This window comes from Nothobranchius furzeri, chromosome 2, assembly GCF_043380555.1.
Source record: "Nothobranchius furzeri strain GRZ-AD chromosome 2, NfurGRZ-RIMD1, whole genome shotgun sequence".
NCBI lineage: Eukaryota > Metazoa > Chordata > Actinopteri > Cyprinodontiformes > Nothobranchiidae > Nothobranchius > Nothobranchius furzeri.
The window spans coordinates 100157672-100174004 of NC_091742.1; the positions used below are offsets into that span (position 1 = coordinate 100157672).

At 42.6% G+C, this 16333-nt stretch overlaps 1 protein-coding gene across 3 annotated transcripts in view; it reads left to right on the top strand.

Moving 5' to 3' along the window:
* The window catches only part of LOC107373927 (zinc finger protein 585A), a 95253-nt gene extending 82313 nt beyond the window's left edge, over positions 1-12940 (top strand). For 2 of the 3 annotated variants that reach the window (XM_070548427.1, XM_070548428.1), the window contains 2 exons: positions 9208-9292; positions 9372-12940. In XM_070548427.1, coding sequence (XP_070404528.1) covers positions 9429-11975 — 2547 coding nt within the window. In that variant the 5' untranslated portion in view covers positions 9208-9292; positions 9372-9428 and the 3' untranslated portion in view covers positions 11976-12940. Of the gene's footprint in view, positions 1-9207; positions 9293-9360 lie in introns of all 3 variants that reach the window. The other variant, XM_070548429.1, reaches the window with a different exon arrangement.
* The last annotated feature ends 3393 nt before the right edge of the window (positions 12941-16333 follow it).

Genomic DNA, 16333 nt, shown 5'->3' on the forward strand with positions numbered 1-16333 from the left:
TGTAAGTGGGTGGAGTTAAAGTGAATTGAACAAGTGATCACATACATGTGTTGATTGCAGATGTGTGATGACTCCCACAATGTTTGATGTAGTTTGGAACTTTTTTGCAGAAGTTACAAAGGTTTTTTGTATCTAGGGGGCGCTGTCCCAAATTTAAGAATTATTCCATGAAGAAGTTTGTAGGTTGATGACAGTCATTTGTGTGCAGTTTGGTGTGAATTGCATCATGCATGTGTTATTAAGGGCCTAATATCTGTCAGGGGGCGGAGCTAAAGCAATATCAACAACTTACCACAGGACTGTGGTGGGTGCCATTGTGTGAGTACACATAGCAAGTTTGGTGCAGTTACGACCTCGTCTGTAGGAGTTATTACAGTTTTAATGGTGTGTAGGGGGCGCTGTGGTGACATTACACAACTTTCACCAACGGTGTGTGCCTCGTTGAATAAAGGGCATGATTGTTGATTGCCATGTTCAGTCTCGGGCAGATCGGAGGTTGTTAGTGGAAGTTACAGTCAAACGTAAGGTCACGGCGTCACGCCAGAATTCGCCGTGGCATCAAAGCCCTTCCCTTTCTGAAAAGCTATCAGATCTGAATGGTCATTACAACATCATGAAGACAGTGCATGACCTTAGTGTCATGTTGACTAAAGTAGAGGGGACAAATATGGGCATTTCACCATTAAAAAATAGACTTCCTGTAGTCAGGGGGCGGGGCATAGGTGATGTCAGCTGTCCACATTGTCATTGTCTTGAGATGTGGTCAATGATCACACAGACGGAGTTTGATATAGATCTGATCATGCACATGGGAGTTGTTAAGTCAAGTAATGTAATGGCGAAAGGTCAAAGTTTGAGGCTTAGCCACGCCCACACCTTTATACTTGTATAAAATCCGACGGTTGAATTTTTTCCTCTATGTCTTAAGATTATACAGCAGGAGTTTGAAGGTGATAGGTGGAAAGGACGACGAGACATCATTCTCCTAATAACGTGTGTGAAAACCACTAAATCGAGTAATTGGACCAAAATGGCCGACTTCCTGTGCGACTTTGCACTTGGCTCAAAGAGACTTTTTTGTAGGTCCTGAGACCCCACATTAGTGTACCAAATTTCGTACTCCTCAGTCAAAGCATGGCTTGGGGCTGACAGTTTTAATGGACCTAGGGGGCGCTATTTCAGAAAATAGGCCACGCCCATTTGATGTTCACATGAGATCTTTTGGGGGGCCGGACTAGGATCACTCACAAGACGTTTCGTGACTGTATCTATAGAAATGACGACATGGGAGGCACATGTATGGTCACGGCGGTACGCCTGACTTCGCCGCGTCGCCACAGCCCCGCCTTCTGCAGAAAACACCCATAAAGTGACGTCAAGCAACGCCAACTTCTCTTCAGTTACCTGCTACAAATTCGGGCTGATTATTCGACAGGGCGAATTTTGGAAAATTTCCCAGTAAAACTTGACGTTTTAAGTCCTGAGGGGGCGGGGCTTGTGTGACATCATCCAGCGACCATTCATTTGTCTTCGGGGGGCGATGACGATTATCCATAGAAAGTTACTTTAACTGTAATTCTTTCATTTGTGAAATTATAGCAATTTGAATTTTTTTGGCGAGTGCTCGAACTTTGAGGCCTGGCCCCGCCCCTTCAGTATTTACGAAAAGTCAATTTTATTTTCTCATTTGAAGCGTCCATCGCTTCTGTTCGATGGCACACTATTTTTGAGACTATGGTACGAAAAATGACGAAACTGTTCAACCAAATATAGACCCTAGAAATGGCCAAAACGGCTAAAAATCGCCATTTCAACCCAAAATGGCCGACTTCCTGTTTTATATTGACCATGGTTGCAAGAGGCTTTTTTGTGCGGACTGTTGAGTAGTACCAGTATACCAAATTTCATAACTGTACGATAAACTAAGCTTTATGGAGAGGGGTATTTTTCACTCTTTAGGGGGCGCTGTCGAGCCACTTTTTTATCAACTTTCACATCGCCAGTGAAATACGTAAATTTCACGCACTTTCTATATTGGGCCAGAATTTGGTGACTTTTTGGATATGCTAAGACCCCCTAAAGGCCACCCAAAGACGCGGAAGAAAAAAGAAAGCGTAATAATAATAAACGGAGCAGATACAATAGGCCTTCGCAGCGCTTCGCTGCTCGGGCCTAAAAATAATAAACGGAGCAGATAGTCGTTCGGCCCTCGCAGCGAAGCTGCTCGCCCTCCTTCCGCACCCCCTCCGCTCCATCCCCGACGCTCTCCAAACCCAGCTCCGCGCTTGTCCATCCTGGCCGGCAGCCGGGGGCACCAGGGCACGTCTGGCAGAACAGAAAGTCAACCACCCCAACACCAGAAACCGTGAACGGCCTCCTCGTCCACACCTCACCCTGATTCAGCATCCCCTCTGAGCCCAGCATTACACGTCTCACCACTAGGAGATACTCTATCTTTACCACACTGGTGATGTGATGTTCAGTCTCTGGCAAATCGGAGGCTGTTTGTGGAAGTTACAGTCAAACGTAAGGTCACAGCGTCACGCCAGAAATCGCCATGGCATCAAAGCTCCTCCCTTTCTGAAAAGCTATCAGATCTGAATAGTCATTACAACATCATGAAGACAGTGCATGACCTTAGTGTCATGTTGACTAAATTAGAGGGGACAAATATGGGCATTTCACCATAAAACAGAAGACTTCCTGTAGTCAGGGGGCGGGGCTTAGGTGATGCCAGCTGTCCACATTGTCACTGTCTTCAGATGTGGTCAGTGATCACACGGACAAAGTTTGAAATTGATCTGATCATGCACAAGGGAGTTATTGAGTCAAGTAACGTAATGGCGACTGGTCAAAGTTTGAGGCTTAGCCACGCCCACACCTTTATACTTATTTAAAATCCGACGGTTGAATCTTTTCCTCTATGTCTTAAGAGTATATAGCAAGAGTTTGAAGGTGATCGGTGGAAAGGGCGACGAGACATCATTCTCCTAATAACGTGTGCGAAAACCACTAAATCGAGTACTTGGACCAAAATGGCCGACCTCCTGTGCGACATTGCGCTTGGCTCCAAGAGACTTTTTTGTAGGTCCTGAGACACTACATTAGTGTGCCAAAGTTCGTGATCCTCAGTCAAAGCACGGCTTGGGGCTGACAGTTTTAATGGTCCTAGGGGGCGCTATTTCAGAAAATAGGCCACGCCCACAAACTTCAGCTGTCCAATTCTATTAGGGGTCAGAGTAGGATCACTCATCAGAAATTGTGTGGCGATGTCACAATGATTGAAGAAATGAGAGACAAACGTATTTCCATGGCGTGATGGCGAATTTCGCCATGCTCCCAAAGCCCCGCCTTTATTCGAAACCTGCCAGTACTATAGACCAAGTGACCTCAACTTGTCTGCTGCTATTTGCCAGTGATTGCTGGTGATTGGTTAAAAGGTGTCCAATAGGGAGCTGTGAAAAAAAGAGTGGAGTTGCGACAGGTCAAAGTTTGAGGCTTAGCCACGCCCACACCTTTATACTTATTTAAAATCCGTAGGTTGAATTTTTTCCCCTTTGTCTTAAGAGTCTATAGCAGAAGTTTGAAGGTGATTGGTGAAAAGGGCAATGGTGTAACACTCTCCAAACAACGTGTGCGAAAACCACTAAATCGACTACTTGGACCAAAATGGCCGACTTCCTGTGCGACTTTGCACTTGGCTCCAAGAGACTTTTTTGTAGGACCGGAGACACCACATTAGTGTACCAGATTTCGTACTCCTCAGTCAAAGCATGGCTAGGGGCTGACAGTTTTAATGGTCCTAGAGGGCGCCATTTCAGAAAATAGGCCACGCCCACAAACTACAGCTGTCCAAATCTATTGGGGGTCAGACTAGGATCACTCACCAGACATTTTGTGGTGATGGCACGATAATTGAAGAAATGAGAGGCAAACGTATTGCCATGGCGTGATGGTGAATTTTGCCATGCTCCCAAAGCCCCGCCTTTTTTCAAAACCTGCCAGTACTGGAGACTAAGTGACCTCAACTTGTCAGCTGCTATTCGCCAGAGATTGCTGGCGATTGGGTAAAAGGAGTCCAATAGGTAGCTGTGAAAAAAAGAGTGGCGTGGTGACAGGTCAAAGTTTGAGGCTTAGCCACGCCCACACCTTTATACTTATTTAAAATCTGACGGTTGAATTTTTTCCTTTATGTCTTAAGAGTCTATAGCAGAAGTTTGAAGGCGATTGGTGAAAAGGGCGATGGAGCATCACTCTCCAAACAACGTGTGCGAAAACCACTAAATCGAGTACTTGGACCAAAATGGCCGACTTCCTGTGCGACTTTGCACTTGGCTCCAAGAGACTTTTTTGTAGGTCCTGAGACACCACATTAGTGTGCCAAATTTCATAATCCTCAGTCAAAGCATGACTTGGGGCTGACAGTTTTAATGGTCCTAGGGGGCGCTATTTCAGAAAATAGGCCACGCCCACCGGATGTTCACATCACATTTTGTGGGGGGCTGAACTAGGATCAGTCCCAAGAGGTTTTGTGGTGATATCTCTAGAAATGACGAAATGGGAGGCAAACGTAAGGCCTAAGCGGTACGCCTGACTTCGCCGCGCCGCCACAGCCCCGCCTTCTGGAGAAAACTCCCATAAAGTGACGCCAAGCAACCCCAACTTGTCTTCAGTTACCCGCTACAAATTTGGGGTGATTATTGGAAAGGGCGAATTTTGGAAAATTTCCCAGTAAATCTTGACCTTTTAAGTCCTGAGGGGGCGGGGCTTATGTGACATCATCAATCGACCATTCATTTGTCTTCGGAGGGCGACGACGATTGTCCTTAGAACATTTCTTTAACTGTAATTCTTTCATTTATGAATCTATAGCAATTTGAATTTTTTTGGCGAGTGCTCTAACTTTGAGGCCTGGTCCCGCCCCTTCAGTATTTACGAAAAGTCAATTTTATTGTCTCATTTTAATCGTCCATCGCTTCTGTTCGATCGCACACTATTTTTGAGACGATCGTGCGAAAAATGACCAAACTGTTAAACCAAATATAGACCCTAGAAATGGCCAAAACGGGGTCAAAATGGCCACTTTAGTCCAAAATGGCCGACTTCCTGTTTGATATTGACCATGGGTGCAAGAGGCTTTTCTGTGCGTATTGTTGAGTTCTACAAGTGTACCAAATTTCATCACTCTACTATGAAAAAAGGTCAAAGCGGAGGGGTATTTTTAATTTTCCAGGGGGCGCTGTTGAAACATTTTTTTACCAACTTTCACGTTGCCAGTGAAATACGTAAATTTCACGCACTTTCTATATTGGGCCAGAATTTGGTGACTTTTTGGATATGCTAAGACCCCCTAAAGGCCATCCAAAGACGCGGAAGAAAAAAAAAGAAAGAAAGAAAGAAAAAAAAAATAATAAACGGAGCAGATACAATAGGCCTTCGCAGCTTCACTGCTCGGGCCTAATTAGAACGACACAGCAAGAACACACCTAAGAGTCTTCAGCTGCTTTTTGAAGGAGACCACTGAGTCCACTGATCTCAGGCTCAGGGGGAGAGAGGTCCAGAGTCTGGGGGCCACAGCAGCAGATGATCTGTCACCTTTGACCTTTAGCCTGGTGCTGCACAACCAGTAGGCTTTGATCACTGGACCTCAGGGACCTGCTGGGGGTGTAGGGACTAAGAAGATCACCAATGTAAGATGGTGCTTGTCCATGTAAGGCCCTATAGACCAGAACCAGGATCTTGAAATGAACCCTGAAGTTGACTGGCAGCCAGTGAAGCTGGAGGAGAAGCGGGGTGATGTGGGTGTGTTTGGAGGACTTGGTCAGTTTCAAATGACGTGAATCGGTGCTCAGTCAGTACTGTGGAATTCGGTCGGTACCTTAAAAAGTACCGAATTCTGTACTCATCGCTACCCAGGTTGCCTCTCATGGCCTGGGAAGCTGAACTCAGAGAAAGCTACTAATCTCTGAGTATCGTGGTTTTGACATCCGGTGACCTCACCACTCTGACCGCAACCCGCATGGTGGCGCAGTGGTTAGCACTGTTGCCTCGCAACACGAAGGTCGCAGGTTCGAAACTCGGCTGCGGCCTTTCTGCGTGGAGTTGCGTGTTCTCCCCATGCATGTGTGGGTTTCCTCCGGGTACTCCGGTTTCTCCCACAGATCACAACATGCCCTATAGGTTAAAAAAAAATTGTAAGTCGCTTAGGGTAAAAGCGTCTGCTAAGCACATAAACATAAACCCTCCGGACCGCCGGGAGCAACCCATACAAGGGTATCGTAAGCATACTGTGTCTGATGAAGTTTATATCAATAACTAACTCTCTTGTTTATAACAAACAACAAATTATTTTACACCCAGCTTTCACAATTGTAGTACATGAAGGGATGGACATGGTCAGAAACAATGCTCAGGTAGCCCGTGGCATTTAAACCATTCCAGTTGGCACTAAGGGGCCAAAAATGTGCCAAGAAAACATCCTCCACACCATTACACCTCCACCACCAGCCTGCACAGTGGTAACAAGGCATGATGGATCGATGTTCTCATTCTGTTTACGCCAAATTCTGACTCTACCATCTGAATCTCTCAGCAGAAATGGAGACTCATCAGACCAGGAAACATTTTTCCAGTCTTCAACTGTCCAGTTTTGGTGATCCGGTGCAAATTGTAGCCTCTTTTTCCTATTTGTAGTTAGGGGTGGGTGCAAATAATCGATATGGCGATGCATCTAAAAACTTAACATGTTGTTTCGGCATCGATTAATGAACGTTGATGCTTTAAAAAACATAACATCAAAGTTTTGTTGCGAAGCTGATACTAAAAAATAAAAACACGTATGCGGAGTCTTAACGCGCGCGCCGCCCGAACTGTTTAGTGAGAGGCACTACCTCTTTGACCTCTTTCTCCATCCTGGAGACTGCCTCCAAACTACCGAAGAACTCAGAGAAGGCGAGCAGCATTACAAAAGCAATAGCTACTTTTATCGTGACGGATCTACGCCCGTATTCAGTAGTGAACAACAGGGGGTTTCAGTTGCTCACCATGGAGCCGTGCTATAAACTTCCTCACCGAAAACACTTAGCAGAAAAAGAAGTCCCCCACCTCTACGAGGAAACCAAAGCAAGCGTTCTGGAGTTCATGAAGAAGGCAAACGGGATAGTGCTTACATGCGATGCATGGACATCGGTTGCCACCAAATCCTTTGTTACTGTAACGGCGCACTTTGTTCTCGCATCGGACTAGAACGGGTGGAAGTCGGTGAGTCACGTTCTTCAAACTCGAGAGATGAGTGAGAGTCAAAGTAGCACAATGTTGACATTTGCCCACCTCACACAACAGGAGGATGTAGGGGGAAAAGAGGCAGGGGAGGGAGTATGGGAGGACAGCTAAGTTTAAGATGAGTATATGTGTCACTCTGCTCCATTTTGTTGTGTTCACCTCACTGTACTGAAGCTCCAGGCTGAATATTTGTTCAGTAGAGTTATGCACTTTTGTTCTGAAAAAATGCAACATATTACCTTCAGATATAGCAGGTTTTTTCTGTTACCTATATTCCAGACTGAATAAGCTGAATTATTTTATTTGATCTGTATGGCAGCTTTTTTGTAATGTTATCATATGCCAGACACATTAAGTTTCCATTAAATAAATTTGATGGAAGTAAAAATCTTGTTAACTTACCTCATTAAATCCAGGGCTTGCCTGTTTTCAGTGTTTCCCAACAATGGAGGGGACACTAATGTAAGTAAAGCTTTCCCTGATCGAAGTTAAGTTGGTCAAAGTGCACATATTTACACATCATACAGTCATAAAATAAGAATTTGTCTTTGAAAAATAGTTCAATGTTAAAAAAATGTATTTACTTACAGAGAGTAGTTTTAGAGGAACTGAATTAATTGATAGGCTATGTATTTACAAACGTAGATAAAGAAGACAATCTTGTATGAAAAAAGCATTAAAAATGTCAATAATCGAAGAATCGTGGCACCAGTAATCAAATCAAAAATCATTATAATCAAAGAATCGAATCTCCCATATTCGAAATCGAACCGTGAAGTACCCTTTTTGGAACACCCCTATTTGTAGTGGAGATGAGTGGTACCCGGTGGGGTCTTCAGCTGTTGTAGTCCATCCGCCTCAAGGTTGTGCGTGTTGTGGCTTCACAAATGCTTTGCTGCGTTCCTCGGTTGTAACGAGGGTTAGGTTTAGGGTCTTCTATCAGCTTGAATCAGTCGGCCCGTTCTCCTCTGACCGCTAGCATCAACAAGACATTTGGCCCACAGGACTGCCGCATACTGGATGTTTTTCCCTTTTCACACCATTCTTTGTAAACCCTAGAAATGGTTGTGGGTGAAAATCCCAGTAACTGAGCAGATTGTGAAACACTCAGACCGACCCGTCTGGCACCAACAACCATGCCACGCTCAGATTAGCTTAAATCACCTTTCTTTCCCATTCTGACCTTCAGTTTGGAGTTCAGGAGATGGTGTTGACCAGGACCACACCCCTAAATGCAGGGTGGTAGAGACGTATGGAGACGGTCGTTCTGAGACATGAGACTGTGTGTTTTTGGTGAACATTAATGCAGGAGTGTGTAAAACAGCTCATGTTTAATTAAAATTAAATAAAATATTTATTTAACTTGACATAAATTGTAATGCTTGACTGTTGTGGTACAGCCATGGGAGGAACATTTTGGGTCCCAGCCAGATTCTCTGCTTCCCTGCTGCTCTCTCCATCATCATGCTGCTCCTTGCTCTGCCTCTCCACTTGTCTCTCCTTCACTCACCTCCTCCACTTCAGCCTACTTGTCTAATATATTAGCCACATGTTAGATTCCCTTCAGTCACCAATAGGAACGTTGGGAATATCACACGTATCACGGTACAGATCACTCAGAGGGAACTGGGTCACGATAAAGAACAATGAGCATCTTCATCTAACGTTACCTCAACATCTTCCTCGGCTTCCTTCCTCTTCTTCTGAAAATGCGAGCAGAAATGAGTCTCGGTGGGAACATGACCCGACATGAAGCTGTACGCTGTTACCGATCTGGAATTACGCATTAACGACAGACCACATTGACTACGTTACTGTTCACATGTAGCAGCGTGCGTTAGCATGAAGCTGGTTTTCACAGGTCTGAACTAAAAATGCCTTCTTCTAACGTAAGGTTCCTTTCTTCCACCTTTTCTCTCCCTGTAGTTTTCTTTAACTCGTGAGAGCAGCGCACCGCACAGAAGCCGGCTCCTTCGCACACGGGGAAAAACGGCAGTACTGGTTTTTCAAAGTAAAATACATTTTAAAGTTTTGTTATATTCAAATTCATTTTAAACTGTGATAATTCATTCTCTTTAGTTTTGTGTCAGTTTAAGGAAGAAGGAAGAGCTCCTGAAGAACTGAGGCCTCCTTTGAACCAGAAGGACATGGAGCCCCTCAACATGAAGCAGGAAGAGGAGGAGCAGCTTGATGAGATTAAAACTGATGCCACCAACATTTCATTCTCTGCAGTTTCTCATCAGGTTAAGGAAGAAGGAAGAGAAGTTCTGTTGTCACAGTTTGATCAGAACCAACCTAAAGACAGAGATCTTCCAACCAGCAGCACCACTGACCAGATGAAAGCAGAAAGTGGTAGAGAGGACTGTGGAGGAGCAGAAACTACCAGGAATCCAGATCTAAATCTTTATGAATATGATTCTAACTCTTCAGAGACTGAAGTCAGCAATGATGAAGATGATGACCAGGATGGCAACGATTCTGACTGTCAACTGAAACTCTTGTCAGATTCTGAGCCAAACACCAAAGATGATAACAAAGACTGGAAGGAGAGCAGGTCCTCTAAATCACATGTTAAGGCTGTCAAATCTTTCAGCTGCCCAGAGTGTGGTGAACAGTTTCTCCATGAGCGGTCTCTCCAGAAACACATGAGAGTGACAAGTCATTCAGGACTGAAGTCTTCAAGCTGTTGTGTTGATAAGAAACGTGTTAGAGTGAAGCAAAATGTAGACTCTAGCAGGAAAGTTCAGACAAAACTAAAATCATTTAGTTGTGATGACTGTGGAAAAAGTTTCAGCTTCATATCAAATTTAAACATTCACATGAGAATTCACACAGGACAGAAGCCTTTTGCTTGTGAGCTCTGTGGACAAAGATTTAGTGTAAAGTCAAAATTAAACAGACACATGAGTGTCCATACAGGACAGAAGCCTTTTGCTTGTGAGCTCTGTGGACAAAGATTTAGTCGAAAGGACATTTTAGGCATTCACATGAGAATCCATACAGGTCAGAAGCCTTGTGCTTGTGAGCTCTGTGGACAAAGGTTTAGCCAAAAAATTACTTTAAACAGACACATGAGAGTCCACACAGGACAGAAGCCTTTTGTTTGTGAGCTATGTGAAAAAAGATTTAGACAAAAGTCAAGTTTAAACACTCACATGAGAGTTCACACAGGACAGAAGCCTTGTGCTTGTGAGCTCTGTGGACAAAGATATAGTGATAAGTCAAGGTTAAACCGTCACATGAGAGTCCACACAGGACAGAAGCCTTTTGCTTGTGAGCTATGTGAAAAAAGATTTAGTGTAAAGTCAAGTTTAAACAGTCACATGAGAGTTCACACAGGACAGAAGCCTTGTGCTTGTGAGCTCTGTGGACAAAGATATAGTGATAAGTCAAGGTTAAACCGTCACATGAGAGTCCACACAGGACAGAAGCCTTTTGCTTGTGAGCTATGTGAAAAAAGATTTAGTGTAAAGTCAAGTTTAAACAGTCACATGAGAATTCACACAGGACAGAAGCCTTTTGCTTGTGAGCTCTGTAGACAAAGATTTAGTGTAAAGTCAAAATTAAACAGACACATGAGTGTCCATACAGGACAGAAGCCTTTTGCTTGTGAGCTCTGTGGACAAAGATTTATCCGAAAGTACCATTTAGGCACTCACATGAGAGTCCACACAGGAGAGAAGCCTTTTACTTGTGAGCTCTGTGGACAAAGATTTAGTCGAAAGGACATTTTAGGCATTCACATGAGAGTCCATACAGGTCAGAAGCCTTGTGCTTGTGAGCTCTGTGGAAAAAGGTTTAGCCAAAAAATTACTTTAAACAGACACATGAGAGTTCACACAGGACAGAAGCCTTTTGTTTGTGAGCTATGTGAAAAAAGATTTAGACAAAAGTCAAGTTTAAACACTCACATGAGAGTTCACACAGGACAGAAGCCTTTTGCTTGTGAGCTCTGTGGACAAAGATATAGTGATAAGTCAAGGTTAAACCGTCACATGAGAGTCCACACAGGACAGAAGCCCTTTGCTTGTGAGCTATGTGAAAAAAGATTTAGTGTAAAGTCAAGTTTAAACAGTCACATGAGAGTTCATACAGGTCAGAAGCCTTTTGCCTGTGAGCTATGTGAAAAAAGATTTAGTTTAAAGTCAAGTTTGAACAGTCACCTGAGATTTCATACAGGACAGAAGCCTTTTGCTTGTGAGCTCTGTGGACAAAGATTCACACACAAGGGAAATTTAGACAGACACATGAGAGTTCACAGAGGACAGAAGCCTTTTGCTTGTGAGCTCTGCGTACAAAGATTTAGTGATAAGTCAAAATTAAACAGACACATGATTGTCCATACAGGACAGAAGCCTTTTGCTTGTGAGCTGTGTGAAAAAACATTTAGTGATAAGACAAGTTTAAACAGTCACATGAGATTTCACACAGGACAGAAGCCTTTTGTTTGTGAGCTCTGTGGACAAAGATTTATCCGAAAGGACTATTCAGGCACTCACATGAGAGTACACACAGGACAGAAGCCTTTTGCTCGTGAGCTCTGTGGACAAAGATTTATCCGAAAGGACCATTTAGACACACACATGAGAGTCCACACAGGACAGAAGCCTTTTGCTTGTGAACTCTGCGCACAAAGATTTGCTCAAAAGAGAAGTTTAAACTTTCACACGAGAGTTCACACAGGACAGAATTAATTTTTTTTATTATCCCCCCCCCCCCCCCCCCCCCCAACATATAGGACATTTTGTAATGTACTGATGGAGTTGGGAAGAGGCAAGGTCAAGCACCTGTCTGTTGCCAGGGAAGAATAAGCTGGATGAGTTTCGTTTAAAATAATGTATCCATAATTTATCTAACAGGGGCGACCTCTGCTGCATCCATACTATGGCCATCTTTTGACACCACTCTAACCAAGAACCTGTCCATAGAGCTCCGGACCCCACGTGACTCTCAGTAGACGCCATATTGCAATCAAAAAAAGGTAAACAAACACGGATCGTAAACATGAACGGGATCGGCTTGGATTTTACTTTGTCGGAGTTTACTTCACACTTTAAAACCGAAGAAATCATTTTATATAGTCAGAAATTAAATAGATTAAACATCTCCGACCCTTACCGTGCCCCTGGGATACTTTTTAAAAACGCCAGAAGCTGTCGGAGCGGACTTCTTACCGGACCTGGCCGGGGAACCCCTTGGGATTTCCCCGGAGCTACTGCCCCCGTAACCCGACTCTGGATAAGCGGATGAAAATTGATGGACAAATAACAGATTTACATGTAAGTAGTTTAAATCGAGTGCTGTGCTGTTTGAATGTATAAACTGAACGCCAAGAGAAATCACTAGTTTGATTTTTTTTTTCTGTGAATAAAATAAATATGTCAGGCAGGAGCGTCTCAGGATCTGTCTGAGATCTGTCTCGGTGAGACGGATAATAGCAATCCAAAGTGCTATTAAGAAATAATTTAGCTTATCTGCAAACCAAACTCTTTCACCCAGAACGTGTTTTTCTCTCTCTAAGATAAAAACCTTCTGAGACCTACATTCACACATCCAAATACCAAGTTTTAATACCAACGCTTTTATAAATTGTCATTTATGAATTGTCCTTTAAATTGTCATCTTTAAATTGTTGGTAATAAATTCTTAACTTTTTAAACCTGACTCTTCTTTGAAATAAAACACAGAGTGGTGCATTTGGTCACTGAATGAGCAAAGATCTCTTTAGATCTTCTGAATTAATAAATAAACCTTTGCTGTTAATTTAAATCTCTTAAGTTAAATATTTATCTTTTGATTAAATATAGACCAAGCCAGTTGGTGTATGAACTTCAATCAATTATATAAATATTCGTGGATATATATATATATATATATATATATATATATATATATATAAGTTTCATTGCTAATTCGTTTGATCTTTCTCAGAAATTAACAAAGCTGAAATAGCAACAGCGTTAAATTTTGGTTATGTAGATTAACAACGCTACAACCATTTTCATCTTTTGCAAAAGCTTTACATTCCTCCCTAAGCATCATCCTCACTCCCGACTGTTGCGCACTTGTTAGGTGGTCTAAAACTACCGGAGCAAGTACCGCTTGTGTCACTGGTGGAGACTAATGGGACTTCAACTGTGGCTGTTTTGTTTTTTTGTTGGGTTTCTACAGGTTGTAGGGCAGCTGTGTATATTGCTTTGACACCTCCAATGTGCCCCAGGATAACACGCGGACCTACAGTAATGCTATGATATGTGGTGTTAGTGACAGACACCGGGACCGTGGCTAATTTGCTTTTTTTTTTGCCTTAAACATTACTTCCTGCAAATGAAGCCCCTCAGGACGGCTGGGGTTCAGGACGGGACAAAACAACACAACAGTGTCCTCGTCAGCCTGTATGCGTGTGCGACAGTGAATGGTAGTAGCTTCACTAGGACCCAATACAACTTTACCCTGCCCGCTTTTAACTTGAATCTTCTCAGCCTTTGTTTGGTGTGTCTGTACCAACTAGATTAAAGTCGTAGCAGACCCAAAGTCAATGTCAAAAGCACTACTTACAACCTGTGCAGTACAGTCACTGTTTTTGTCACCCTGTACTTTAAGTTGCTCGTTGATGACTTCTTCTATCACATTGTATCCAATAATAGGATCCTGCACTACATTTGGGTCACTAGAGACCAATACAGGCACTAGGAGGCTCAAGCTGTTCTCCACCCCTGTCAGCCTAAACTCTACCGGGACCCACCCCATAAATGGTGTCTGTCTACACATTGGATCGTGCATGGGACTGTGTCATCAGTGAGGGGAGAGCGGGCAGCAGAGGGCGTCTTAAAATTCCTTTATAAGCAGCAAAACGAGCCCGAAGGTGCAAACTTCTAGCTGTATGTGATGGAAAAAAACCTGAGCTCAAATAAGAGAACTCTTATTACTCCTACTTCCTCCCCGTCGAAACCTTCTGGTAAGAAAAGAGTGATGGAAACTGACACGGCGGAAAGCATTACTAAGACGCTCAAGATGGCTATCGAAGAGCAAGGAGCTAACATCAAGAAGAGTATTAGCGACCTGAAGGTTACTATTAACTTTATCTCAGAAGATCTCAGAGAGCTAAAAGGAAAAGTGTCTCGTACTGAAGTAAAAGTGGATAAAGCAGAAGAGCAAATTCAAACACGGGAAAACAAAGTGCTGGAGTTAACTCGGTATAAACGAAGACTTCACGGTCTACCTGAAGGAGAAAATGTACGCAGTAAGGTTATTGAAATCTGCCAAAACATGGATCCTGGCCACCGAGATAAGTTCCCGGAGGTACTCGATTCAGTCCACAGAATCGGCCGACGACGTGAGTCCTCTTCTGCACCACTGCATCGCGCCATAATCCTGCAGTTTACTATGAGACACTTTCGAGACATCATCTGGAAGGCAACGAAGCGATCTGATTACCTGAAGACAAGGAAGCTCCATTTCAAAGAAGATCTCTCTCCCGAGGACCGAGAGAGGCGCAACCAACTATGGCCACAGGTGGAGAAAGCACGTAAGGAAGGGAAAATTGCCTACTTTGTGGGAGCCCGTGCTTTCGTGAACAGAAAAGAAATTCACTGAAATCTCTTCCAGCCCAGTCGTGGATATACCTCAAGGTCTCGTTCCCCTATTGTTCTGAAGACTTATAGTATGCTGTTGCTGCTAAACTGTTTTGTGAAGCACTTTTTTAGACAAGAGTAGTTCTGCTCTCTCTGAAGCTTACACACTCTTCTCAGGGTAAAAACCTAATTTACTTTTCAAAATTTCATCTTTATCCTTTATTTCTTTTAATGCTCGAGGACTAAGAGACTATACCAAAAGGAAAGCTGTGTTTTTATATGCTAAAAGTTTGAATACTGACTTTTGTTTCTTACAAGAATCTCATTCTGAACCTAAGGACGCTAACTTCTGGAAATCTCAATGGGGTGAAGATTTCTGGATGTCTCATGGCACAAACCATTCAGCGGGAACTCTGATCTTAAAACATAAATTTAATGGAAAAATTATATCGTCAGAAACTGATCCAACGGACATTTTATTTTGCTGGTTGTTTTTTTAATGATCAGACCCTCTTATTGGGTAACATTTACGGTTATAATAACAAACAGGAGAATATTGACCTAATACTTGTTATAAATGAAAAAATTGAGTCTAATAAGTAAATTTGCTAATCTAAAGATTATATTAGGAGGAGACTGGAATCATTGACTCAATGACATGATAGATAGATGGCCAAGTAAAAGTCAGGAAAGTAGTAATTACATGTTGGATTTTATAAATGAAAGAGACCTAATTGATATCTGGAGAATCAAAAATCCAACAATTAAGGAATTTTTGCGGAAAAATAGATCTGGCTCCTTACAGTCTCGTATTGATTATTGGCTAATTTCTGATCCTTTATCCGAATATGTTTCTACATCAAAAATGTTGCCAACACCCTTGACAGATCATAAAACAATTTTTCTGGAGATGTTTGTGTGCTAGAAAATCATCTAAAAGAGTGAATTCATATTGGAAATTAAATAATTATCTCCTACTGAATGATTCTTTGGTAAAGGAAATTAAAACAAAAATAGATGAGTTTTGGAACAAGGCATGTGTTGAAAATACTTTTTGTAAAAATTGGGAGCTTATGAAATTTGAATTGAGGTCCCTTTTAATGAAAAGGGGAGCTGAAACAGTTAGAAATAAAAAAAAGAAGAGTCAGAAATAATTTCTGAAATTATTACCTTGTCTAGATCACCTGATAATTTATCAGAAGATAACCGGAACAGACTTCAAATTCTACAGTTAAAATTAGATAATATATATATTTACAAGGCAAAAGGTGCCTTTGTGCGGTCAAGAAGGAAATGGCTTGAAGAGGGAGAACAAAACTCTAGCTATTTTTTCAAATTAGAAAAACGCCATAATGCTCTTGCCAGCATGACTAAACTTCGTACAGACGGGATCATCACACAAGACCCTCAAGTGATTTCCAAGACTTGTGAACTTTTCTATAAGAATTTATATAAATCTAATCTTTCTACAGAAGCCA